Below are 26382 nucleotides of genomic sequence, written 5' to 3'. Positions count from 1 at the left end.
TGTTTTCAAAGAATAGGTCCCTAGCAAACATTTTTAGGATCATGCAAAAGTTCTTTGATTCACCTTCCTGATTATATTAAATTATAATATATAATAACCAAATTATATACCTTGTATTATACAGCACCACTTGTTAGACTGTGTTTTAAATTTATAGTTTTGAACATTTTTCCAGTAAGCAATGAAACAAAACATATGAACCAATAATGACAAAACTGCCCAATTCAGAACATTTCAACCATAAAAGGCCACTCAAACTGAATAATTCCACATTAAACAGCTCTGTAACTAAGGAAAAGGTTGCTGCTAGCAAACAACTTTATATTTCAGTGTTTCGTCTACAAATTCAGTGTCCACTGCCTTTGAGGAGTAAATGACCTATGTTATATTAAAAAAATGGTAAGCTAGTAATATGGATGGTAAACTGAAAACAGGTTCATAGTTACTAGGCATCTCATCTAAAGGAGGACTTAATCAGGACTGCAGCATCCCACCCCTTAAAATGCAACATGGTATCAGCCATCCATCTACATGGTGTGGGAGTAGAACCCACAACCTTCTGCATCAAAGCAAAAGTATGTTAGCTGTTGCGCTACTAACACTGCTTTAAATTTCTATCCCACAATAGTGACATCATTTGCTAACAAAACAGTTGCACATTTTAAACAGATTTAGCATGAGCAGCAGTAAACTTCTCTCCCCCTGAAGTTCACAATTCCTTGAAAATGCATATGAAACTCAGTTTCATGAAAACTGCTGCTTCGTAGTTGGGGTAGAGGATTCAGGCTTGTTTCTTGTAGCTAAGGTAGAGTGTTTGAGCCTAAACAAATAGCTAATTCTAGCTTGGGCATTTTGCTCACACACACCTCTTAGTGCAAGAAATCTGGACAAAGCTTAAAATAAATAGGGAGAGATTATAACTATTACCCTATTAACTTAGAAAAATTACTAGAATAAGATTTGTGTTAGTATGCATTTTTCTAAAGGATATGAAGTCTAAAACTCAAATGTCTGTCATTATTTAGCAACTTCAATTCTTTTTATGAGGAACAGACAAAAATCTGGAGCAAAAATCCAGAAATTCTGCAAAAACCTGGACAATTGAGAAGTATGACCCATCCGCCTCCTCTTACACACACATACAAACACACCACTACCTCCCTCTTACACACACACACACACACACACACACACACACACACACACACACACACACACACACACACACACACACACACACACACACACACACACACACACACACACACACACACACACACACACACACACACACAAACACACACACACACACACACACACACACACACACACCTACCTCCCTCTTACAGACACACACACACACACACAGACACACACACACACACACACACCGCTACTTCCCTGTTACACACACACACACACACACACACACACACACACACACGCACACACAATTACCTCTCATTTGTCTGTTCGTGGTCCCTAGACCAAACGTCTTGTAGAATTCAAATTCTATGTGCGGAAAATGAAGACGTAAACAATTTGTCGCACAGATGCAAAGGGTGCTCTTAAAGAAAAACACCCTTAAAAAAACTGGCGCATACCATCACAAAAAAGTTCTATCATACAAGTATCCATATATTCATATACATATATGTGAATATGAGTGTATAAATAAAAAAACAAACAGCCAGATACTGGTGTCCATAACACAGACAAAAAGAAAAAAAGAAATAAACAGCCATATATTGACTTCCATAACATAGACAAAAAAATAAATAAACAGCCAGATACTGACGTCCATAACACAGACAAAAATAAATAAATAAACAGCCAGATATTGACATCCATAACACAGACAAAAAAATAAACAGCCAGATACTGACGTCCATAACACAGATAAAAAAAATAAATAAACAGCCAGATATTGACATCCATAACACAGACAATAAATAAATAAATAGCCAGATGTTGGCGTTCATAACACAGGCAAAATATAAATAAATAAATAAACAGCCAGATGTTGATGTCCATAACACAGGCAAGAGTCAACAAGACTGTAAAAATAACCTTGGAGCATGAAACTCTAAATTATCAATTTTTGCTGGGGGCAAGCCCCTTCTACACCCCTATAACACCCTGCTAAATATATATTATATATTATGCATTATACATATTATATATTATATGTACATTATATATTATATATTACATATTATATATTCCAACTCTGAGATCAAGCAATACAGGGTAAAGAGAATGTTCCGCCAACCTGGTAATGTTCTGCTCTCTCATGACAGTCAGTCAGCTGTTCTGTCAATCAAATTGTACTGATAAAACAGCTGTTGATCATAGATAGGGGGACAGAACTTTAATGCCCTGTAGTTATTAAACTCTGCAGATGTGCCACCTTTGTGTAAACGTATAATAATGGATTTTTCCAGATGGAAGTTACATATTTTTGGATACAGATCTATTTGTCAATATAGAGACTGGAATAGCAATTGCCGCCATTTTTGAGGGTAGTTGATCAGCAGTTAGCATGGTTGGGCTTAGCTTGTGTAGCAGTTTTTAATGGTGAAGGTAGGTACTGGGTTGAAGTCAAATAGCTGAGATTATTTAGAAGAGGATGGTAGTAAGGAGAGGGTACTGGAAGTATTAATGTTCATGAGGGACAATATAGTCTGCTTAAAATAGTTGTTAAACTGTGTGGGAATTGAATCACTGTTATTGTTGGATGTAGGGGTGGGGGTGGAATTTGACCTGGATAAAAAAGTTTGGTTATGGATGTCCAGAAGAGTTTTGGGTTGCTTCAATGTTTATTTTGAAGGATGTTACAATATGTTTGCTTGTCATGTTTCATTTGGTATTTTTTGTCTTATTCCTTAGTTGCTTACTTTGTGTTCTATTTCTGAACCACTCTTTCCAGGATTTATCTGTAACATTAATATTTTAGTTTTTTTATTTTTTATTTTTTTTTTTAACCATGAATGGATTTGACCCTTTTAGTATACACTGGGGCAAGATTATTGAGAATTATTAGGAATACCTCATTGAATTATGAGATAGCAGAATCTAACAACATTATTTTAATAATTTCCAGTTATATTCTCTTAAGGATTTGATAAATGTACATTTGTCAAAGTTTTTTGAGTTGCAAACTTGGTTGTAAATTATATATTTATCTTGGATGTCGTTTCTTCTGAGCACATAAATAGGTTGATGGTCATTTAGGCTGTCTGGAAGGCTAGCAGCTGACCTAATCTTGTTGGGTCTTTTAGTAAAACTCCAGTCTAAGATTATTGCCTACCAGTGCTCTTTGGGCTCTAGTAACTGATGTAATTAATTGTGTAAAGCTGTATAGATTTAAGGAATCAGAAGGGGTGTTACTATTAATAAGCTGCCAGTCTATATTTAGTAGTATTATTGTTTTATGTTACATATGGTGGGATATCCAGTATAGGATATTTTCCACAGTGGTAATTATTTTACCTGCTGGGATATATAGAGCTGCTAAACAAAGCATTTTCCTAGTATTGATTGTGAGATGTGATAGAAATAGTTCTGCATTAACAAACTGTGGTTTCTCCTGTGCATATACAGTTATGTTTAGGGAATTCATTTAAATGATTAGTGTTCCACCTGCCTGCTTATTTTCCCTGTCAAGACTAATTATATTTAAACCAGGTGGGGTAATTTTATTGTCATTTATGTCTTTTTTTCAGCCATGTTTCTGCAGCTATTACATCTGGGGAATATGTGGTAATACAAGCATGTATGTGTTGGATTTTATTGAATATGCTTCTAAGATTGATATTTAAGAAGGGAAGGCTGAAATTGGGGAATGGGGGAGGGAAAGAGAATGGTTCGTTTAATACTGCACTGTTAGTGTAGGTTTATTAGCTGTTGTGTGGGGCCAGGGTTTGCGTCAATGTCTCCACTGATTTTATGTGTGGAAATTTTATGAAGAAAAGTATGTAGCCAAATGCATTTGTACTTTAGTTTTTGATATTGGGAGAGGACTGTAATGCACATGTAGTTCTATTAGATTTTGTATTGTAATGTATTTAGATTTAAGATACTTGTAGTTGAAAAAAAATCAAAGAAGGCTTGCTGGTACAGTGTGGGTGCTGTGGTGAATGACAGACTTGGTAACTCTTGGTGTAGTGAGTATGGGTTTGTCGGACTACTAATTATTATTCAGCACCATACACAGTTTGGTATGCTATGAACAACCATTAATACGATAAATCCACACAATAACATTGCAACCACAAAGGCCCCTCACAGTGCATAAAACCAATAGTCCAAAAAGGCTAAAACTTTTATTCTAAATGTACAAATGACAGAAAAACAAATAACCGATTAAGTGCTTTCGTCCAAGTAACTGGACTTCCTCAGAATCTAAATACCTGCTCATTCCACATGTGTTTTATATAATTAAATTAACGACATCATCCAGCTCACTTTAAAACATTTTAAACCTTCATGGTTCAAGATGGTAAACTTTTCCAAACTATTATACACAACCTCTTGACTTAATACATTTGCTTGTTTTATTTTTTTTTAAAAACACAACCTTATTTATTCCTAATATATTTGTTGTTGTAATGCAAAAATTAAAAAAAAAACCTTACTATAAACATTATGTCTAAAATTTAAAACCTAAACAAATATGCAATATATTAAATGCTCTGTAAGACCACATAATATATACAACAAATCCTAGAAATGGGGCTGTCATCACTACCCACCAAAACTCATTAACCCATATTAGCTTTTATTGCCAATAAGGGATGAATAATAATGGCTTCATTAATACCTGGGTACTGGCTAGCATTAAGTTTTATTTGCCACTTGACTTCCTTTGCTTCTAATAAAGTCCTCATATCACCTCCCCTAGGGTTCTCAGTTACTTTTTCCAAAATGGCAAATTTAAAATTCCGATAATAGGGACACTTTATCGTATGTTTATATAGTGCTCTGTTCTCATTGCATCTCCTAATATTGCATTGGTGCTCATACATCCTTTTTCTTAGCTTGCACTCTGTTTTGCCCACATAAAATACGGTGCAACCAGAGCACAAAGCTAAATAAACTACATTACTAGTATCACAGATACCGCTCAAAAACATTACTTTGTTTTTTTAAATAATTATCCAAAATCCTATATTTCTCTTCATTGATGAAGCAACATTGTGGGCATGCACCACAGTTTGTTGTTCCATTTTTTTTCACAGAATATAAATAATCAACTTTACCTTTGAAACTAGGTTTTAAATTCCTACCTGTCTTATGAACAACATTTGGTTCTGATCAAAGGGTATCCAAAGTAGCCTAGTTAGTTTTTAATATACTCCAATTCCTTTTTACAGTATTTTTTTATTTCTTCTGTCTGTAGAATATATTCAGTCACTAAAGCTCTTTCATATCTTTCACCCTCGCTCTTGTTGGTCTGATTTTAAATTTCCAGTTCCACCCCAAGAAATGGTTTATATTTTTTACCACATTCATTCATCACATAGCTTTTCAATTCATTTACTAGACTAATTGGATAGCCCCTTGCTATGAACAATTTTGCTACTTTGCTCATCTCACTTCCTAAATCATCCTTATGTAATGCCATTTTAGCTATCCTAATGATTTGTCCTTTAATCACAATCTTCTTTTGTTTCAAAGGGTGATTACTTTTAAAATGTAGATACGAGTTACTAAACATTGGCTTCCTACATATAGTTGCCATAAAACCTTGATTTGAATGGGAAATTTTAGTATCCAAATAATTAATGCAGTCCTTCCCATAACTATAGGTGAATCTCAAAAAACTAGTTGTCATATTCAAATAATCCACGATGTGCAAAGGCGCTATCAGACCTGGACCTAAGGATGCCTTATATGCCAAGCACAGACCACCTATCAACAACCTCTAGGAGACTGATTATACAAACAGAGCTCTAAGCTGATATTCATAGGGCAATGTGTTAATACTCTGGGTTCTCTTGGTGAAGAACCTCTGTGGGTATTCCAGCTGTTACATATACATAGTTAGGTACATGCCAAAGGGGACATCGTACTCAAAGGTTAGTCATACAAGATCTGAGTAGAGTGGTATTATAACTTCCTTGTACCTGGTTGCCATACCTTTACTTATAAGATGGGTAGAATAGAATTATTTTTTACTACCTTGGCCACATGTTGGTCAAAGGCCAGAATACTGTTAACATATGTTCACAGATCTCTAACTACTGGATCAACTCTTAAGGGTGTCTTGTCAATGGGATAATTTGCCTGCATGAATGATTTCCCAAACAGTACTATAATGCACTTCTTTGCACTGAGTTTAATCCATGACTTTGTCACCAGCCATCTGTCTGCATCAGACCCACTTTCAGGATGTTAGTGTCATGGGGGAATATATGACACTCCCAATTTGTACTCATCTGTGAACTTGATAAGCCACAGGCCCTTGGCATTAGCCTTGATCTCCAAAAAGTAGACGGCAAACAGGAGTGGCCCAGCATAGAGCCCTGTGGTATTCCACTGGTACCTTCCTCTTGGTGGAAGTGGTCTCCCTACTACTAACTTCTTGGATCCTAATTATGAGCCAGTTGGCAATACAGTGACTTATCTAAGGATCTATGCCTAATTCTGTGAGTTTGTCCACAATACCCAAGTGGGGTATTGTACTGAACACCTTAGCCAGGTCTAGGTAGACAGTAAGCACCATTCTCTTTTCATCCACTGCCTTGGTTACTTTTTCAAAGAATTCTACCAGGTTAAGTGGGCAAGGCCTTCCTTTGACAAAACTAAACTTGGGTGGGTTCTGTGTCTGTGGTTTCCAATGTCTTTCTTGATCATTTCCATGATAATTCATTCCATGGCTTTAAATATTAGATAAGTCAGACTAATGGGTCTGTGGTTTCTGGGGTTGGTTGATGGTCTATCCTTGTGAAAGGGGATACCTGCTGCTGTCTTCCATTTGCTTGGTATGTAGTCAGCTTCAAGGCTGTATTTGAAAAGTAAGTCAAGTCGTCCTGATAGGTCATGTTTCAGGCTATTTAGGAGGCAACCTGGGGTGTTGTCAGGCCCAACTGAGGCTGTGTTTTTAACCTTACAGTGTACTGCTATGACCTGCAGGGATTTCACAAGGGATGGCATGGGGGAATTGAGTGGGTGAAGTTTGAGCTGAATTTGTCAGACAGCAGGTTCACTATGTCACTGCTGAGTGAAAGTGGTACCATTTGCTACCAGTTCTGCACACTGTTGTGTGTTCGCTTTGAGGTTTTGGATACAGCTGTAGAAGGCCTTGTGGTTGTCTTTAACATGAGAAGTTATCTTGATCTCGTAATTGGCCTTGTTGGATTTAATTAGTGCTCTTAGTTTCCTGTTTATTTTAATTAGAGAGCTCTTTTTATTATGAAAGTTTATCTTTCTGACTTTTGCCATGACTTTTTCCTTTTGTTGTATACCCTCTTAAGATTAGGATTCCACCAGTGCGATTTGTTTTTCAGATTTGTTTTGGACTTACTTTGGTTAGGTACAGCAGCCTTTGTGCAGGCATTTTTCATCAGTTACTTTGTTTCTTGAGTGATACTCAAACACGGAGAATTTCTGGTTCTTTGTCTTTTCTGATAAGACATAAGACCTGCAAAAACTACAAGTAATGTTGGTGACTCCCTGCCAGTTATTTTTCCCTACTCACCCTTCCATTTCTTGATCTACTTTTTAAACTTGATGATTTTAAGCTGCCCACCCTTACTGTAAACTGAGCTTTATAAGCTCTTTCCTTTTCTACACTGCTGTTTATACCGTGAATTATTTATTTGCCTTTCTGATTTACCTGCTCTAAATTAATTATCTAGCTAGCTGTTGAATAAAGTAGTGTATTTTTATAGTATAGCAAGCACTTTTCTGTGTTGTTACATCAAAAGAATAGTGGATTTTATATATAGTGGCAGTGGGTGGTAACCTGATCTGTATAGGTTGGGGAAACATTCTAGAGATTCCTTCCTTTAGTTGTTTTATTGGCTAGAGGGCTTACTGCTCAACTTAACTTGTTTTTAGTGAATTTATAAGTTCTGCATAGTTGAGTGGCTCTTAGCTCATTTCTACAAAGCAAAGTACTTTTATTGAATAATTACACTTTTATAAGATATTTAAAGTACACTGCTGCATCTGTATCTTTAAGTTTGTTTTGGTAGCATTTCACTCCAAGCACTCTTTTTTAACTGTGCTTTTACATTAGGAGTACTGGGATTATTCATCTAGGGAGAGTAGGTGTTTACCTGGTCTATCTGAGTCAGGAAGCACACAAAAGGGCTCTAATTAAAGTTGTTTTATTGGTCAAAGGGTTCAGTAGTCAGTTTTCTGTGTTTCCAGTGCTGGCATAAATTAGGCACATTTGCACAGAGCTGTGCCAATGCAAACGTCTGGAAACATTGCTCATTTTCATTATTATTATTATTTTCATTATACTACGAATGTTTATTGTGCTAGTTTCCTGCATCTGCACAACAAGCATCTGATTTGAGACTGGGCAGCATTACTGGTTAGTTCAGCTGCAGATTACTCCACATAAGCACACTTCACTCATCCATTTACAAATATGCTCCTGTCCTTTCCTTTCAAGTACGCATTAGGACCTGCAATGACGGACAGGCACTTTCCTGCTACTTCTGCATTCAGCTTGGTGGACATGGGTATCCTGAGGCAATGTAACAATTGCCTTATGTACACTGATAACCATTTAAATGTCGAACAGACAAATACCGTATGTGAGAAATGTAGTTACACATTGACAGTGGAGGCTAGAATCTCACATACAGGCACAAAAAGCAACAGACTGGTTGTCAGTGACTCACACTCATCACTCACCACATCTGCAAAGGGCCACACACAAAATAATCCACATATGCTGATGTGCTGACCTTTAAATTATCCAAACCGCAAAGGCCTCTCAGATGCAGTCCACAGAATCTCCACACGTACACAAACAAGACAATTCCCATCATAACTTATAAAGCCACATCTCATTTTGCCTCAGCTGCCAAGCTCATAAGGAGAAACACTCCATGGCCCAATATTTTGATCATAGGAGACTCCATTGTGAGACACACTGATGGCCCTCTTACCAGGCTGGGTAAGGGGAAGGTTACAGTTAGTTGCCTGTCATGGGCCAGGATTCACCAGATCATGCAAGCACTCAGGTCAATTACCTCTAAGTACCAGTATAACTCAGTCATAGACCACTTTGGGCATGAATGACCTCAGGTGTACCTCCTTGGACTATATAAAGAAAAGACATGCCTGAGCATTCAGAATATGTGCCATAGGCAGGTATGAGCCTACCATTGAGCAGTGTTTTACCATCACCAAGCATGATGCCACAGTACCAGCAGAAAATGATCGACTTTAACAATCAGATTAGCTACTGGTGTCATTCCAAAGGGGTCTAATACTTACCAGGCTAGGGGGACATGGTTGACATACCACACTGCTTTGCCTGAGACAGACTGTGTCTGTCACATCTAGGTGTTTGGATAATGGCTAAAACATTATCCAGCTCTATAGTGCCTATTTTAAACAATTCAAAACAGACAAACCTTCCAACATAACAAAAGCTAGTCGGAACAAGTTTAAGGTATTACTGCTCAATGCTAAAAGCCTCAACAAGAAACTGCACTCCCTGGAAGCTCACTCACCCTAGAGAATGCTGATGTCTGTGCAGTTAACAAAACATGGTTCAAAGCCATGGAAAACACTCCAGCATGCATGGCTATAATGCCTTTCATACATTCCAGTCACCCCACTGAACATGAAAGAGCAAAAGTTGGAGGTGTATCTATCTACATAAAGGATAAGCAAACCTCAAGGATGGCCAAACAATATGACATGCTTGAGCTACTCCATGTTCAATTAACCATGGGAAAAATCCATTATCATATTCTTGCTAGCTATAGGTCCCCCACCATGAACTAGGAAACCCATACATCATGACTCACCATACAACCCAATACCATACTCATGTGTGATTTTAACTCACCCTCCATTAATTGTGAAGCATACATGACCACTAACAACCAGGTCCAAAGATTTCTTGACTTTGTAAACGCAAATGTCCTGAAGCAGCTAGTCTGCACTCCCCCTAGGAGAGCAAATAAACTAGATCTTAGATCTGGTGCTCACAAATATGGAAGAGTGCTGCACCCCCATCTTGTGATGTCCTCTCTGGTAAGATCATATCAAAATAGTGGTCTCCCTTAAAGTAAAGGTAAAACTAACCCCCCCCCCCCCACATAACCGCAAAAACACTGAGAACTTCTCTAAGGTAAATTACTGCCTATTAAGGACGGCATAACAAGTTTTCAAGCTCCCTCAAATACAGAAAACACAGAAACCTATGCAGAGGTGTACACAGAAGCCCTGTATGACAATATAAACAAGTGCATGAAATGGCAGTACTAGAACAAAATAAACCCAGATCAAACCTCAAACACAAGTCACCCTCAGGGACCCCTGGTATTAATAAGTTATTAATAGGTTGTAAAACAAAAGAAATCCTGTTGAAAAGGGGGAATGTGCACAACACAGGAATAAGTCCCTCATTAGTCTAAACAAGTGAATCAGTGAACTAATCAAGTCTCTGAAAGCAGACTTGGTAGTTAAACTAGCCTCTAAAGCTCAGGATAACCATAAGGCAAATTTCAGTTATGTCTGCAATCATAAGGGTAACACCCAACAAAATGCTGAATTAATTGTAGATGGCATCAACTATACTCAGACAGAAGATATAGCAAATCTGCTGGTTGACAAATTCAGACCAAATTTTCACCCCCCTCCCCATCATCCGCAGTTCTCGGCCAAGAAATACCCTCCATCACTCCACTAACAATTATCACCAAAAACAGGTTACCACTTCAGTCTCTAAAGCTAAAAACATGGCTTCAGTGAGGTCGCTGTCTAAAGCTAAAAACAAGGCTTCAGTGGGGTCTGATGATATACCAGGTTGCCTCTTAAACAGTTTAAATCATGACTTATCAGGCACATTAGAATCTAGACTGGCTGATAGAGTGCAGGACAGCAACAGTTAGCCATCTGTGTAAAGGGGGACCATCTACTGACCCAGAAGATTACAGACCCATAAGTGTGACTGGTCTTATATGTAAGGCCATGGAAAGAATAATCAGGGACCTGATAAATAATGACCTAGGAAACCTCCAAATACTGGACCAGACCCAATTTGGCTTTGTCAATGGGAGGTAATGTCTACTGAATCTGGTGGATATCTTTGCGAAAGTCACTAAGGGCATGGATGATGGTGAAACAGTACATACTGCCTACCTTGACCTAGCCAAGGCATTTGACACAATTCCCCACTCAGGTATTATAAATAAACTCACAGAACTGGCCATAAATCCCTACATCACCAGATGGATAGCCAACTGGCTCATGGACAGGGCATATGTGCTTAAAGTGGGTGAATTTAGATCCAGCAAGAGGTCAGTTACTAGTGGTGTGCCATAGGGCTCAGTGCTGGAACCACTCCTGTTCAGAATATACTTTGCTGACATCAAGGCTAATGTGTAAGGCTTCTGGATGACAAAGTTTGCTGATGACTGCAAGCTGGGGACAATCACTGAATCCACCATTGATGTACCTATCCTTCAGGAGGGTCTAGATTCATAGATTCATAGGTAGGTACTAGGCTATCTGTCCAAGGGCCTACATAAGCCTAGCCAACAAGGTTCCCTGGCTTACACCACCCAAGAAAGTTATTTTCCTGTGCCACTGTCGAGCAGAGACACAGAAGTGATCCCAGGGTGTATTTCCTATTTCCCATCCACTTATCAAGATTTTTCTTGAAGAGTGCTAATGAAGAACTTTGCTTGACATAGATGGGTAGCCTGTTCCAGAGTATGGGAAGTTTCTGGGACAGGAATCTATCCCTCCAGCATGTCCTGTTTAGTGTGGTGACAAGGTTTAGGTCCCTAGAGCGTGTAGCTCAGAGGAATTGAGATTACTTTACGTGGAGCATGTCCAACAGCTCTGGGTTTGACATAGCTTTATATGTTAAGCAAAGATCACCTCGGAGTAGGCAATATGCTACGGAGTAAAGCTGGAGTTTTTTGAGATGGTCAGTGTAGGGCATTTGTTTGAGGCCAGTAATCCTCTTTGTGAAGTACTTCTGTGGCCTTTCCAGCTGCTGCAGATGTCTTGTGAGGTACATTCCAAAAGGGGCGTTGTACTCTATAACGGGTCTAATGAGTGTTGAGTAGAGGGGAACAATGACCTCTTTTTTTCTGGATGAGAACCCTTTTATGATGAGGTGTACCAAGTAGAAGGACTTTCTGACTACTGTGGCGATCTGACTATCAAAGGAGAAACTACTCTCCACCTGGGTCCCAAGGTCTCTTATCACAGATTCGGTGTTAAGTAGATCAAACAAATGATTGGTGCCAAAGCCATGGCCTAAAACTAAATGCAAAAAAAATACCCCTGCACATTACAACATCAATAGCACACCCTAAGAGTAGACTCAGATGTAAGAGATCTAGGTTCTCAGGCAGATAGTAGCCTGAACTTTGACCGTGTGTGTCCATAGTGGTGAGGCATCCTTTTATATGGCACAACTTATAAGTAAAGGTATGGCATCCAGATCCAAGGAAATTATTGTCCCGCTGTACTCATCCCTCATTAGACCAATAATCAAGTACAGTGTGTCATTGGCATGTACTTGACTAGGTAATTACAGCAGCTGAAATGACCTCAGACATTTCTCACAAAGAAACTACAGGGTGTAAACTGCATGAACTATAAGATAGACTGAAAGTCTTACCCTTTACTCAATCTCATAGCGACTATTAAGAGGTAACCTGTGCCTGACCTACAAGACACTCATAAATCCAGCCCTGATGGAGCTGCTACACATCCGCAAGTCAAACAGCATGAGAGTCATCCGATCTGGGGATCTAAACTTAGTCAGCAATTGAAACAAAACATGCTAGAGAGGCAGATTTGGGTCTAAGAGATTGCCATTTCTTTAGAACAGGCTTCCTATTCACATTAAGCACAGCCCTTCACTGACCCTCTTCAAATGCAGTTTGCATCAATGGATGGAGAATCACAATTCCACACCTGCGGTAATGCCCATGTGCCATATAGACAGGGGAAATTTGTAAAATACACCATGCACAAACACAAATCCATGCCATCCCTTGGGGCCATATATTGGGTAAAATCGGGTTATATGGGCTAAACTTGTAAGGTCCCTTGATCCATTAGCCTAGTAATCTTGTATGAACTTATAATTTACATGTTATTGTAGTGTTTCTGTGAATAATACTACACAGACTGTTGTGGACTCTTGGTTTAGGTGGGGCATGGAAATTTGACAAACTGTGACTAATAGGATGAAGTTTACTTTAGAATAGTTCTTAACAGGTCTTGTTAGGCTTTTCAAGTTGAATTTTATTTCCTATGAGACAGCTTTGTGATCCAAGGACATGATGGGGGGTGGGTTCAGCACTTTCACATATTGGTAAGAACTAGGTCCAGTATCTTTGAACCTGCACTATCTGTTTAAGGATATTTGTGTTAATAAAGTCCAGGAATTATTGTGCCTGTGAGTATAAGGAATACGTTTCCCAGTCTATAGAGCAGTCATTAAAGTCTGTCAAGAATAGTGTTTGATTGGATGGAGAGTGCCTCCAGCAGGTCTAGATAAGAGTTGTGTGATTGTTGAGACACATATAATGACCTACAACTTACTAAGATATGGTAACAGACTCTATCTAATGTGATCTAAATGTGGATGATAAGGTGACTTACATGTGGATCAACTCCAAGATATCATCCTCTTTAACCAAAATTGAGATATACTTGTTGCTAATATAGATTGAGAAACATCAACCTTTTTCCCTGTCTGCGTGGCTGATGATCTAAATGTTTGGAAGACACTGTAGTCTTGCACTGACACAGTACTTTCTGCAATGTTAAGCCATGTCTCGGTAACAGCTCATATGTCTATATTCTCCAGAGTGAGGAGACCTTGTAGGGTGCGGAGTTTCTTGTTAAGGCTCCTAGCACTGAGCAGAACAACTTTAGGTTCCTTTGGGTGTTACTTGCAATGCCAGTAAGTTTGTCACTTTGGCATTGCATAACGAAGGCTCAGGGGGGAGTGGATAAAGTTTTAGCCATAATTCAGAAGCCCAGGAAGACAAGTGCAGGCAATTTTTGGTAAGGTAACATGATCTGCTGATCATGTTCCCCCAGCCTGACAGATACTGTCATCAGAAACTAAACCAGTTGTTAGGATCAATCACTTTTTATTCATACTGTGGCATCGTACTTGGGGGAGGTAAAATGCTACTAAATGCAAGGTCTGAGATATATTCATAGACAATCATAATGCCTCTCTTCATATAGTTCACAGAGGTACATCTCAGGTCATTTATGCCCAAAAGGACTATGATAGAACTTGAGTGTATGTGTAACTTTGTGGATCCTAGATCCAGATAAGCACGTGACTATAATCTTCTCCTTGTCCAGTCTGATGAGTGGGGCATCTATGTGTATTACAATGGATGCCCCTATGACAAGAGTCCTGGGTAAATTGTTTGCTTGCCTTATGAGCTTCGTTTTCCGGGGGCCATTGAGTGAAGGCTTATATGTGGTGTTTAGTGTTGCTTTTGGTCTATCGTTTAGAAATTGCTGAGGATAGCAATTGCCATTTGCAGATTTAGGAGGTCTTTGAGGTTTGAGGTGACTGCTCTTTAGTGCCTCAGCATAAGATGTTTTATGTGTGGTGGATGTAGTGTGTGTGTTCTTGAAAATCTTATTTGTATGTGAGATTTTTGCCTCTATGGAAATCATGTGTGTACATCTTGTGCATACTGTCCTGGTTTCTTTTAAGGATTATAAGGTTGTCTGTGAACATGAGACAATTGCTACCTTGTCTCGGGGTGTCCATATCTACCAAACTAGTTATGGAGACATTTCAAAATTGCATATCCATGTTTCTGTACCTGTATTAAGGTGGTCTATTCAGGTGAGGACTGGGTTTTACAAAGGTCTTCTAGGGTGGTCTGTAGGTTTAGGGATTAGAATTGAATTCTGCTCAATATGGTATTACTGTTATCTGGGAAAAATTATTAATTTTTTGGCAAACTGTCATTTAAACAGTTTGGTAATTATATAACTAATACACAATTACTTACCTAAAATAATCCAGCATAGTTAGTGCTGGAACCCAGAATGATGTAAATGCCTCCTGTCCGATCATTAATATTAATGCCATAAACACAGATCTTTTAGAAGATAGCTTTAAAACTCTGTAATTATCTAAAGGCTACAAAATGGCATTTTCTTTTTAGACAGAAAAGTGTTTGCATGCATAAAGATGCAAACAAACACTTTTTTTGTGAAAAGAGAAACATTTATGTCTTTAGACATGATTTTTAATTGTTTTATTTTAGCTGTGTTTTTCTCATATATTATTTTACATGCCTGTAGTACACTTTTTTTTCTAAGTACAAATGCACCTAACAATGTTTCTGTAAAAATGTATTTCATTATCTCTCCTGTTATATGGCCTCTTTTCTTTATCACCTACTTACCTGTTCGATTGGTAGAGTGATGATAATTCATTGGTTACCTCAGTAATGAAATGTACATTTTTAGTTACTAAAATATTCATAATATAAGTAACGTTGCAATATCCATTTTATCATGTTCATAATGGTGGGTGAGTCTGAGCTGAGTGTATGCCAGAAGTTAAGCAGGAGACAGAGAAACTAATTCTGGAAAAGAAGTCAGTCTATCAATTTAAAAATTAATAAAACACTATTAAACAAAATAATTTGACATTTTTGAGTGGTCTCTTCTCAGTTCACATTACCATTCTTGCTTCAAAAAGTTGACAGTTCAGAATCTTTCATAAATTATAAGATTTGTCCATCGTACAAAAGATTAATCAATAAAAAATGAATTCACTTTGTCCTCTTGTTGAGAGTCCCATTTATCTAATGTTATATAAGCATGAATATCATGCCACCAGATGCAAAGGAATGGAGTCCTACATGGAGAGTTCATACTGTTTCCATTTTTCTGTGATTGTGCAATCTCAGAGACGTAACAGAGGGAGTGGGGATGCAGTCCACCATATGGGGGATGTTAAGGGCTTGTTCCCCTATATAAACAGTTTACAGCTCAGATGACCACTGTATTGGCAAGTACAATTAATTGAGAAGTTAGTATAATCAAGACTTTGGTGAGCTCTCAAAGTTGCATGGGAGACCAATGACTGGTTCTTGGCAAGCTGGCACTTACCATGACTGCCATTAAAGGAATATACTAAAACTTTTTCTATTTGTGGCAACTTAGTTTAACACCATCTTTCCCAATACCAATTTATGGCTCAGCATTAACACTGCACTTCAGTCACAGTTATCACTATGCACCAATGCCATCTCCGTAATCTCACTTTATATAGTTCGAAATCCTGTTTCTAGAACTGAGATCAGATCAAACTCTGCTAGATCCCATTCTAAGAAAACATTAATGCAAATAGTTAATAAATAAATAAAAGGAATATACAGAAGCAGAGAGGTAGTTAGTCCTCCATGAGAGTTTTATCTGTTAAATAAGTTAGAGAGGATAGTTAGCTAATAATTTAATGCTATACACACACACACACACACACACACACACACACACACACACACACACACACACACACACATGCACATACGCATGCACACACGCATGCACACGCACACACACACATGCATGCACACACAGACACACACACGCACATGCACGTACACGCACACACACACCCATGTACGCACGCACACATGCACGCAACCACACACACACACACACACACACACACACACACACACACACACACGCACACACACACATACACACACACACATACACACACGCACACACACACACACGCACACACACATACACACACACACACATACACACACGCGCACACACACACACACACACACACACACACACACACACACACACACACACACACACACACACACACACACCTGTTTCATTTATTCTTGTTTGATCTAATAACCTTAACAGGAGGAATATAAATAACTTAGTCACTCATTCAGACACTGTCTCCTGGAATAAATTGCTTTTTATGGAAATTGTAAAAATCCAAATTAGATATATATATGAAAAATGGAAATGCCATCTGGGAATAGCAAGCTTGGAATATATCTAAGGCTTCAAACTAATTTCACTCTGTGAACTTTTTCCAGTAATGATAGCCTGTTAATGTAAATGCATAGTTATGTGCAGAAAATGTGTGCACTCCTATTATAAGTACAATTTACACATGTATACAAAAATAGTGAGCCAATAAATTACTTCTGATGTCTGTAAGACAAAAATACCTTACCTGTATTTCTTTCAGAATTTCTTAAAGAGCTTGCTCTGCCTTTATGACCTTCTTGTGTTATATTCCACCTATCAGTACAATAAAATAAATCATATAAATGTATTCATTTATATTAGTTTACTAGGATAAAATAATAAGTGTGTACTTAACATAAATATTATATACAATGTAGAGCGTCCTGGAAATATTTGTAAAATATAGTTTGTCATTTTTCTTTTTTCACTGTAATACTGCAGACCTCTCTTCATCTCTAACTAAATCCTCATTTTCCTAAAAACACAGTATCATTTTTATTATATCAGCTTTACTTTTGACTAATTTCCTTTTTTGTTTTCTTACAAGCACTTCTCAATATCCTTGCTAAATATCTATCACGCATTCTGTGAGGATGCGGCAGTCCTTTTAGTACAGTAAGAGTTACTTGAACAGAAGAACATGACAAAAGCTTTCAGGTGCCTCAGGGCATTCCATAACATGCAAATGTACAGCAGCCTTTGGAAAATTAGGCCATTGGATATTAGAGCAAAGATTGTTTCAGGCAGAAAGCAAAGATTTTGTTTATGCAGGGAATTGTGGTCTTGTAGAATAACCCTTCTGCAAAATGTGTTTTGAAACAGAACACAAACTCTAGAACAGAAGAAAGAAACTGTTGCAAAAAAAGAGTAAAATCCCATGATTGGAGGAACTCCGCAGTCAGCCTCAGTAAGATGCTAAGATCCCTCATAAAATCCTCCAAAGATAGTTACAAAAACAAAATCACCACTGATTCTAAAGGCAACCACAAAGCATTCTATAGCTATGTCAAGAATCTCAATGGCAACACTCAGATAGTACAGTTTTGTACCTACCATAAATGTAGATGTCCGATAGATATGCAACTGCAGTCATAACATATGGGTTGTCCTGCCTCAGGCAGCCCTCGGTCGGCCGAATGCCAAAGTCTGGGTCCGGCGTCAGCTGGTGTCGCCTCCTCTCTGACGTCACCATGGCTGGAGTATAAAGGCATCGGCCGATGCCAACTTCTTCAGTGTTTCTTGCCCCAGATGCCAGGTGCCCTCCTAGGAAGGCTAAATTTGGTAAATGGATAAAAATAATCCCAAACATGCACAACAGTAATAAACAGATATACCACAGGAATACCCCCAGCTAATGGGAAAAGGGGTAGGGACCCAAAGAGAAGGATACAGAGGGGTAGGTGGGAGGGAAAATCCGACTGCAGTTGCATATCTATCGGACATCTACATTTATGGTAGGTACAAAACTGTACTATGTCCTTCAGGAATGTAACTGCAGTCATAACATATGGGTTGAATACCATAGCCAAGCTGGGGGTGGATGGAACTAAGATAAGGATGGTGTAGCTAAAATCCCTTGCAGGACTGCCGAGGCAAAGCCTGCTCGGGATCTGGAATATAAGGGCAGGTTGTAGTGCTTGGTAAATGTATACACGGAGCTCCATGTAGCAGCCTCTAAAATGTCCTTTGTTGCCACTCCTCTTAGGAAAGCTGTGGAAGTGGCCATAGCTCTGGTGGAATGTGGCCTGATGTTGGCTGGCACACCTTTTCCATGGAAAGAATAGCAGAATCTGATGCAATGTCCAATCCATTTTGAAATTGTTTGTTTGGAGATTGCTTTTCCTTGCACTCCAGCAGCATAGGCTACAAACAGTTGGTCAGTCTTTCTGGTGGCCTTAGTTCTGTCCAAGTAGTAACGTAGTTGTCTGTGTATGTCCAAAGTATGCAGCAGCTTTTCCCCCCTATTTTGAGGATTGGGGAAGAATGTAGGCAGGTGAATAGCTTGATTTAGAGACACCCTGGAAATAACTTTGGGCATGAATGTAGGATTGGTTCTTAGAGAAACTCTGTCTTGATGAAAAATGAGGAAGGGAGGCACTGCCATGAGTGCCTGTATCTCCGAAACTCTTCTTGCAGATGTGACTGCCAATAAGAAGGCCGTCTTCCATGAAAGAAATTGCATTTCTGAACTTGCTGCTGGCTCAAATGGAGGAAGAGTTAATTTTTCCAACACATAATTGAGGTCCCATACAGGTACTGGCTGTTTTCTGGAAGGTTTGATATTCTTTATTCCCCTTAGAAACTGTCTTAGCAAGGGATGAGAAAATACTGGAGGGTCACAGTTGTATTTTGCTGAAATTGCTGAGGCATGAATTTTTATTGAAGAGTATGAAAGTCCAGTATGAAGTAGTTCTGCCAAGTATTCTAAAATCTGAGGTATACTCAGTAATGCTGTGTCCTGACCCCTGTTGGCATTCCAGATGCTGAATCTCTTCCATTTGGCTGAATATGCTTTTCTTGTGGAGGGTCTGCGTGCTTCCAGCAAGATCTCTTGAATCGATTTTGATAGAGAGTTAGGTGGAGAAGTCATGTTAGTCTCCAGGCTGTCAGATGTAATGACTTCAGGTCTTGATGTACAGTCCTGTAGTTGTGCTGTGTTAGGAGCAGGGGCCATAGAGTCAGAGGCCATGGTTTGGTCCGAGTTATGGTCAATAGCAATGGGTACCAGTGTTGCCTTGGCCAGTCTGGAGCTATCAAAATACCTGTTGGGTGTACTGCTTTGATCTTCAGTATCACCTTGGTCAGCAGAGGCAGAGGAGGAAATGCATAAATTTTTAGAGAATTCCAGCTGAAGGAGAGAGCATCCGTCTTCCAGGCTAGAGGAGGGTGAGTCCTTGTGCAGAACCTTTTCAGGTGATGATTTAAGTGAGATGCGAAAAGGTCTACATCCGGTCTCCCCCATGCCTTCGTCAGTTGAGAGAAAATGTGAGGATGTAACATCCATTCATGTGGATCCATGAAATTTCTGCTCAGGTTGTCCGCCAGTACATTGTCCTTGCCTGGTACAAACTGGGATTGTAAATGTATCTTCAGGCTCAGGGATTTTTCCCAGAGAAGCATTGTTAGTCTGCAGAGGGGATAAGAGTGAGTGCCTCCCTGCTTGTTTATGTACCACATGACAGTGGTGTTGTCTGTCCTTATCAGTAAATGTCCTTGTTGTAGTGATTTTTCGAAAGTCTTGATAGCATGTATCACTGCCAACATTTCCTTTTGGTTTATGTGCAGATGTCTTTCCTTTTGGGTCCATTGCCCCTGAATGCATCTGTCCTCCATGTGCGCCCCCCATCCATGGTCTGAGGCGTCTGTCATGATCATTTGGCCTGCTTGAGGTCTGTTGAAAGGCATACCTTTGTTTTGCTGGCTGGCTTGAGCCCACCATAAAAATTCTTTTTTCAGACATGGAATAAGTGGGATTATGTCCTCTAGGCCTTGGCTGTGTTGAGACCATACATTTTTTAAATACCATTGCAGCTTTCTCATATGAAGTCTTGCCAAAGGTATCAGAAGGATGCAAGATGCCATGAAACCCAGGGCCTGCAGGATTTTCCTTGCAGTCAGTTGGGAGAGCTTTGCTAGGCCTTTGAAGTACTCTGGTAAATGCTGCTGTTTTTCCTCTGTGAGGTAGGCCATTTGATTTTCTGTGTCCAGTTTGGCTCCTAAGAAGGTAATCTGTTGGGATGGCAGTAGCTTTGACTTCTGAATGTTGACTGTGTATCCCAAGGCCTGTAGTAGATGCATGACATAGTCCAAATTTTCTTTTAAGGTTTGTTTGTTGTCTGCTTGTAGGAGGCAGTCGTCCAAGTAGGGGTATATTTGAATCCCCTGCAGTCTGCAGTGTGCCACTACTGATGCCAGGCATTTCGTGAACACTCTGGGCGCAGTAGATAAGCCAAACGGCAATGCTGAGAATTGATAATGCTCTGTCCCTGCAAGAAATCTGAGGTATCTTCTGCAGCTTTGTCTGATTGGGACATGCAGGTATGCCTCCTTGAGGTCCAGAGTGACCAGCCAAGACCCCTTGCCCAGCATGGGAAGGAGTTGCTGCAACGCCAGCATTTTGAACTTTGGCACTATGAGAAAAGTGTTTAGAGATGACAAGTCCAGTATGGGTCTCCATTTGTTTTCTTTTCTTGGAACAAGGAACAGTCTTGAATAAAATCCCTGGCCTTGCTCCTGAGGAGGAACACTTTCTATTGCTTTTATACTTAACAGCTTGGAAACTTGAGAGAATGCCTCTGCCCTTTGATGATGTGGCAGGTTTGGCATGCCTTGTCTTATTGGTAATGTATGGAAGTGGAATCTGTAACCTTTGTCTATCAAATCCAGAATCCAGTTGTCCTTAGTTAAGATATGCCAGTTTTGTGAGAATAAGGATAATTTTCCGCCCAAGGGTGCTTCTCTTTGAACCTTTGTAGGTGGAATGAAAATCAAGTCATTGCGATTGTCCTTGTGGTGCAGCTGAACTGTCTGCACCACTTCTTTGATTTTGAGGTTGCCATTGGCATCCCCTGTGAGATCCTCGGTATTGTCCTCTTCCTCAGGCACGTCTGCTTTTTCCCCTTTGAAACTTGTCTGAGCCGGGGAATGACCAATTCTTTGAGGGCCAGTTTCTGCTGAATCTGGGAGGCTGAACCTGAAGGAAATCCTTGACTGTCTGTACTGACTTTGCTTTTTCCTCTATGGATTTCAATACATCTTGTGCATTAGCACCAAAAAGCTTCTGTTTTTCCAAAGGTGCATCAAGTAACTTTACTTTAACATGGTCAGGCAAAGACTGATCCTTTAACCAAGCATGTCTACGTATCACAGCCCCAGTCATAGTTGCCCTACATGAAACTTCCAGTGCATCATAACCACACTGTAGAAAATGGTTATTAACCTGCTGAGTGCTATGTATATGATCCTGCAATGCCTTTTTATCAATAGGCTCAGGAGAAGCTAACTTTTTCTGCAAGTCATCCAGGAGAAAATCCTGGTACTGAAACATGTGAAAAAGGCAATTTAGTGACCTCATGGCCAGGGTAGTAGAAGTATATACTTTTTTACCCCATCTCTCCAGGGACCTTGCTTCCCTGTCTGCTGGCAGTGGGTTTTTGGCAGAGGAGGCAGCCACTCCCTTGGGGACCTGTGAAATAGTTTCTAGATCCACAGAGTGGGCCTTAAAAAGGTGCTTGTGAGTATCAGGGACCCTATAATATCTGTCCGGCTTGATAGGAGCCGGAGGAAGAGAATCAGGGTTAGCACTGGAGTCAGAGAAAACATCATCCAAGACATCCATAACAGGTGGGATAGCTAAAGGCCTGTGCTGGGGAAGCTTGAGGAAGGTACAAAGCCTTTTCCTGGAGTCAGAGAATTCCTGACCCTGCCATTGAAAATGTTCCCTCATGGAATGCAGGACTTCACCAAAAGAAAAATCCTCTGGAGAGGAGGCAGAGGGAATTGATTCCTCAGCATCAGAGTCTTCGTAGGCCTGGAAGGATTCTTCTTGGGCATCAGAGTGTTCAGAATCCCCAGAGGCTTCATCCGAGGAGAGGTCGCCCGCCTGCTCAATTCTGGGCCTTTTCTCTGCAGGTGGCTGGGAACCCCTTTCCGGATGAGGCTGAGACCCCCTGATAGAGGAAATAAGATCAGCAGCCAGAGACATGATCTGCTTATCAGAAGAAGGGGCCTGGGCAGTAGGTCTAGGATGGGCCTTGGCCTGGCTTGCGGCCTTAGCACGTGCAAAGGCCTTGATGGACATGGAAACTGGAGGCCTAGCAGCCCCACGTGCAGGCGTAACCTTGTCCACAGAAATGGTGTCGGGTAGATCCAGAACTTCGGTTTCCGGAGGAAAATCAACAACCGGCACCGGAGAGATCTCCGAGACCGAAGGTCATGTAAACGCTGTGTCGTCAGCCTGGAGCGGTGGATTTACCACTTCTGAAGGGACCGGAGCACTAGCAGAGGGTTTGGGAGTAGCATCGGTAGTGGACACGGGTCGAGGATGTCGGTCCCGGTCCTTGCGTTTTTTAGCAGATTGTGTAGTCGGTTGATCCGATGGCATGATGTACGCAAAGGATTCACTGAAAAAGTCCTCGGCGAATTCTGCCCGATGCCTGAGAGTGCACTTATTAAAGCAAGCACAGGCAGCACAGGCCGAGACGTCGTGGTCTGGGCCCAGGCAAGGAAGGCAGAAAGAATGGAAGTCCTTATGAGGTATTTGTTTACCACAAGACAAACAATTATTAACTTTCTCAATTTGTTCTGACATCGGCTGAGGCAAGAATAAATGTTCCCCAATGGGGTACTTAGCTTTTAGATGACTTCAGTACTGAAAACACAGGAGCTGACCGACCGGCACTTGCGAACTGCTTCTACTTCGGGCACCGCGCGGTAAGAAAGACTGAAGAAGATGGCGTCGGCCGATGCCTTTATACTCCAGCCGTGGTGACGTCGGAGAGGAGGCGACACCAGCCGACGTCGGACCCAGACTTTGGAATTCGGCCGACCGAGGGCTGCCTGAGGCAGGACACCCCATATGTTATGACTGCAGTTGCATTCTTGAAGGACATCTGCTCTGAGTTACAGCACAATGACACTAAATATACAGAACCAACTGATATTGCCAACGTCCTGGCAGATAGGTTCAGTGCTAACTTTACCCCTCTCTCATCCCCTAAAGGGCCCATCTCTATACCGGAAGAATGCAAAGTTCCTGTAATCATAGCTGCACAGGTAAAAAACACACTCTCCAAAGCCAAGAACACAGCATCCATGGGACCTGACAACATCCCAGGCTGCGTTTTACATGAACTACAGAACAAACTGGCACCCCACCTAAGTACCATGTTCAATCATAGCCTCACCTCAGGCTTTGTACCTACTGAATGGTGCACAGCAACAGTTATCTCACTCCACAAAGGGGGAACCACCACGGACCCCAGGAACTACCGCCCCATTAGCCTGATGAGCCTGGTCTGCAAGGCTATGGACCGTATCATCATGGAACTTATAAACAATGACATTGGTAACCTCCAAACTCTGGACCCTATCCAGTTTGGGTTTGTAAAAGGGAGATCATGTCTCCTAAACCTGATAGACTTCTTTGAAGCAGTCACCAAAGCTGTAGATGAGGGTAAGGTGGTACACACAGCCTATCTAGATCTCGCCAAGGCTTTCAACACCATCTCCCACTCTGGAATTATAGACAAACTCACTAAACTAGGTATAAACCCCTATGTCACAAGATGGGTTGCCAACTGGCTCACTGATTGAACACACACAGTGAAAGTAACAGACTCTAAATCCTTCTTCAGACCAGTGACAAGTGGAGTACCACAGGGTTCAGTCCTAGGTCCTTTCCTGTTTGGTATCTACTTCTCTGAAGTTCAGGCTAACACAGAAGGTCTTTGGCTAACAAAGCTCGTAGATGACTGCAAACTAGGAGCCATAATCAAGTCTCCTAACAATGTGGATAGCCTACAAAAGGGCCTCACTGAGACAGATGCCTGGTGTCAAAGCCATGGCCTCAAGCTCAATGCCAAAAAGTGCATTGTCATCCCTTTTGGTAAAAACTCAGTACCCATGAACTACCACATAGGCGGTAGTCTACTTAACACCGAAAGTGTGATAAGAGACGTTGGGACTCAGGTGGACAGTAGTCTCTCCTTTGATAATCACATCACCACAGTAGTCAGGAAATCCTTCTACGTGGCACACCTCATCACAAACGGTTTCTCATCCAGGAAAAAAGAGGTCATTGTTCCCCTCTACTAATCACTTATTAGACCCATTATAGAGTACAATGCCCCTTTTGGTATGTACCTCACAAGACATCTACAACAACTGGAAAGGCCACAGAAATACCTCACAAATAGGATTACTGGCCTCAAACAGATACACTATGCAGACCGTCCCAAAAAACTCCAGCTTTACTCTGTCACATATCGCCTACTCAGAGGCAATCTCTGGCTAACATACAAAGCTATGTCAAACCCAAAGCTGTTGGACATGCTCCACATAAAGAAATCCCAATCCCTCTGAGCTACACGCTCTAGGGACCTAAACCTTGTCACCACAATAAACAGAACATGCTGGAGGGATAGATTTCTGTCTCAGAGACTTCCCATACTCTGGAACAAACTACCTATCTATATAAAACAAAGCTCCTCATTAGCACTCTTCAAGAAAAATCTTGATGATTGGATGGTAGATAGGAAATTCACCCCGGGGATCACTTATGTGGCTCTGCTTGACAGGGGCACAGGAAAATAATTTTCGTGGGTGGCAAAAGCCAGGGTACTGTTTGGCTAGGCTTATATAGGCCCTACGGCCAATAGCCTAGTACCTACCAATGAACCTATGAACCTATAAAGAATATATTGCATTAATATTTATATTAACTCCACTAAGGAGCAATTGGAAACAGGTCCTTAATTAAGCCTAATAGTTTGCAAGTCATCATGAAAACTGCCACTGTGGGTGAAGAAGCAACAACCGCTATCTGACCAGAGACAATGTGCTGTACTTCTTTAGCGTGATTTCATTGATTTTAACATTGAATAATACAAAGAACAAATACTTGATTTGCATTTCATACAGCAATATGTATTTTAACAAATACAGTCCTACTGAAAAAGTAATGCATGTGAGGCTAAATTATAAAATTGATGCTAAGAACCCTTAATCATAAGAGTAAGATTACCTTTAGTGAATGCCATAAAATACTTTGTCATTTATAGTTGTAGATCTCTAAACACACTCATTTTCTGGTCATATATTTTAAAAATTAGACCTAACACAAAAAAGGTATCCAGGTATGTTAAAATGTTCACTAAACTATATTAAAAATCTACATGCAAAAAACGCCATAACTTAAATAATAACATGCAGAAATAAAATTGGGCTAATTAGACAAAATGCTTAGAAAAAGTGAAATGTCTCACAATTCAATAGAATTCAGAAGAATGAATAGATAATTAGCTTTTACATACAATGAATTGTATTTATCTTGTTGAATGGTTACTGCTGCTTACCTTCCTCTCCTTCTGCTCTTCTCCTCACCTGTTCGCTAATTTCTCATAGCCTTACTTTCACAGGTCCTAACTTTGTATCTGT

General features: G+C 40.2%; 1 protein-coding gene across 1 annotated transcript in view; it reads right to left on the bottom strand.

Moving 5' to 3' along the window:
• Positions 1-26382, bottom strand: part of CPED1 (cadherin like and PC-esterase domain containing 1) — a 2422552-nt gene that overhangs the window by 1528205 nt on the left and 867965 nt on the right. Inside the window, exon 13 of the mRNA XM_044087326.1 lies at positions 17432-17499. Within this exon, the coding sequence (XP_043943261.1) occupies positions 17432-17499 (68 nt within the window). The remainder of the gene's footprint in view (positions 1-17431; positions 17500-26382) is intronic.

Source organism: Protopterus annectens, chromosome 11.part0 (genome assembly GCF_019279795.1).
Source record: "Protopterus annectens isolate FY-2018-M chromosome 11.part0, PAN1.0, whole genome shotgun sequence".
NCBI lineage: Eukaryota > Metazoa > Chordata > Ceratodontiformes > Protopteridae > Protopterus > Protopterus annectens.
This window is presented reverse-complemented; position numbering and strand designations above follow the sequence as displayed.